We start from the raw sequence: 562 nt of genomic DNA on the forward strand, positions 1-562 counted from the left end.
CTGAACACAAAATACTAATGCATATAAAAATCAATACATACACAATCAAATTAACTTCCATAAGAATTATCTTTCAAAAATAATACTTGACATATACAATTAATACACTAAACTACTTTGTCTTAATTCTGACAAACAAAAATTACAGTAAACTGCCCTGTGTGATGTACCAAAAGTTGCATTTCCACATACCATTGGTGTTGCCAACTCTTTGATCACTGATATCTCCGAATCAACGAGAACATCATGAAAAATGTGAATTGTTGGATGGATATGTGCAATCTCAGTTTTCACAGGAGCTAAACGTAGGTAAGCAGAAGGACCACTCTTTGAAAGAAAAGAAAGCAATGATTATAACTATGTAGTTTACAATGAAATTATTCTAATAAGAGTTTCATCATCAAAAATTCTTTCAATTGCAAGTTAAACATTGATGTGCCAACCTTGTAGAAACAATGGAGTTTCAGTAACATTTCCAGTGGCAACTTTCCTTCACCACGACACAGACGCTCATAGGCTTGACGTTCAATCTGCCATTTCTCTACGTCACCCATACTTTCTG

General features: G+C 33.8%; 1 protein-coding gene across 1 annotated transcript in view; it reads right to left on the bottom strand.

The window, feature by feature from the left end:
• LOC119592074 (prolyl 4-hydroxylase subunit alpha-1-like) overlaps positions 1-562 on the bottom strand; it is a gene marked incomplete at its 5' end in the record, with an annotated part of 27,605 nt that overhangs the window by 7,701 nt on the left and 19,342 nt on the right. Inside the window, 2 exon segments of the mRNA XM_037940886.1 lie at positions 193-327; positions 444-530. Of these exon segments, the coding sequence (XP_037796814.1) occupies positions 193-327; positions 444-530 (222 nt within the window).

The sequence above is a fragment of the Penaeus monodon genome, chromosome 29 (genome assembly GCF_015228065.2).
Source record: "Penaeus monodon isolate SGIC_2016 chromosome 29, NSTDA_Pmon_1, whole genome shotgun sequence".
In the NCBI taxonomy this organism is placed as follows: Eukaryota; Metazoa; Arthropoda; class Malacostraca; order Decapoda; family Penaeidae; genus Penaeus; species Penaeus monodon.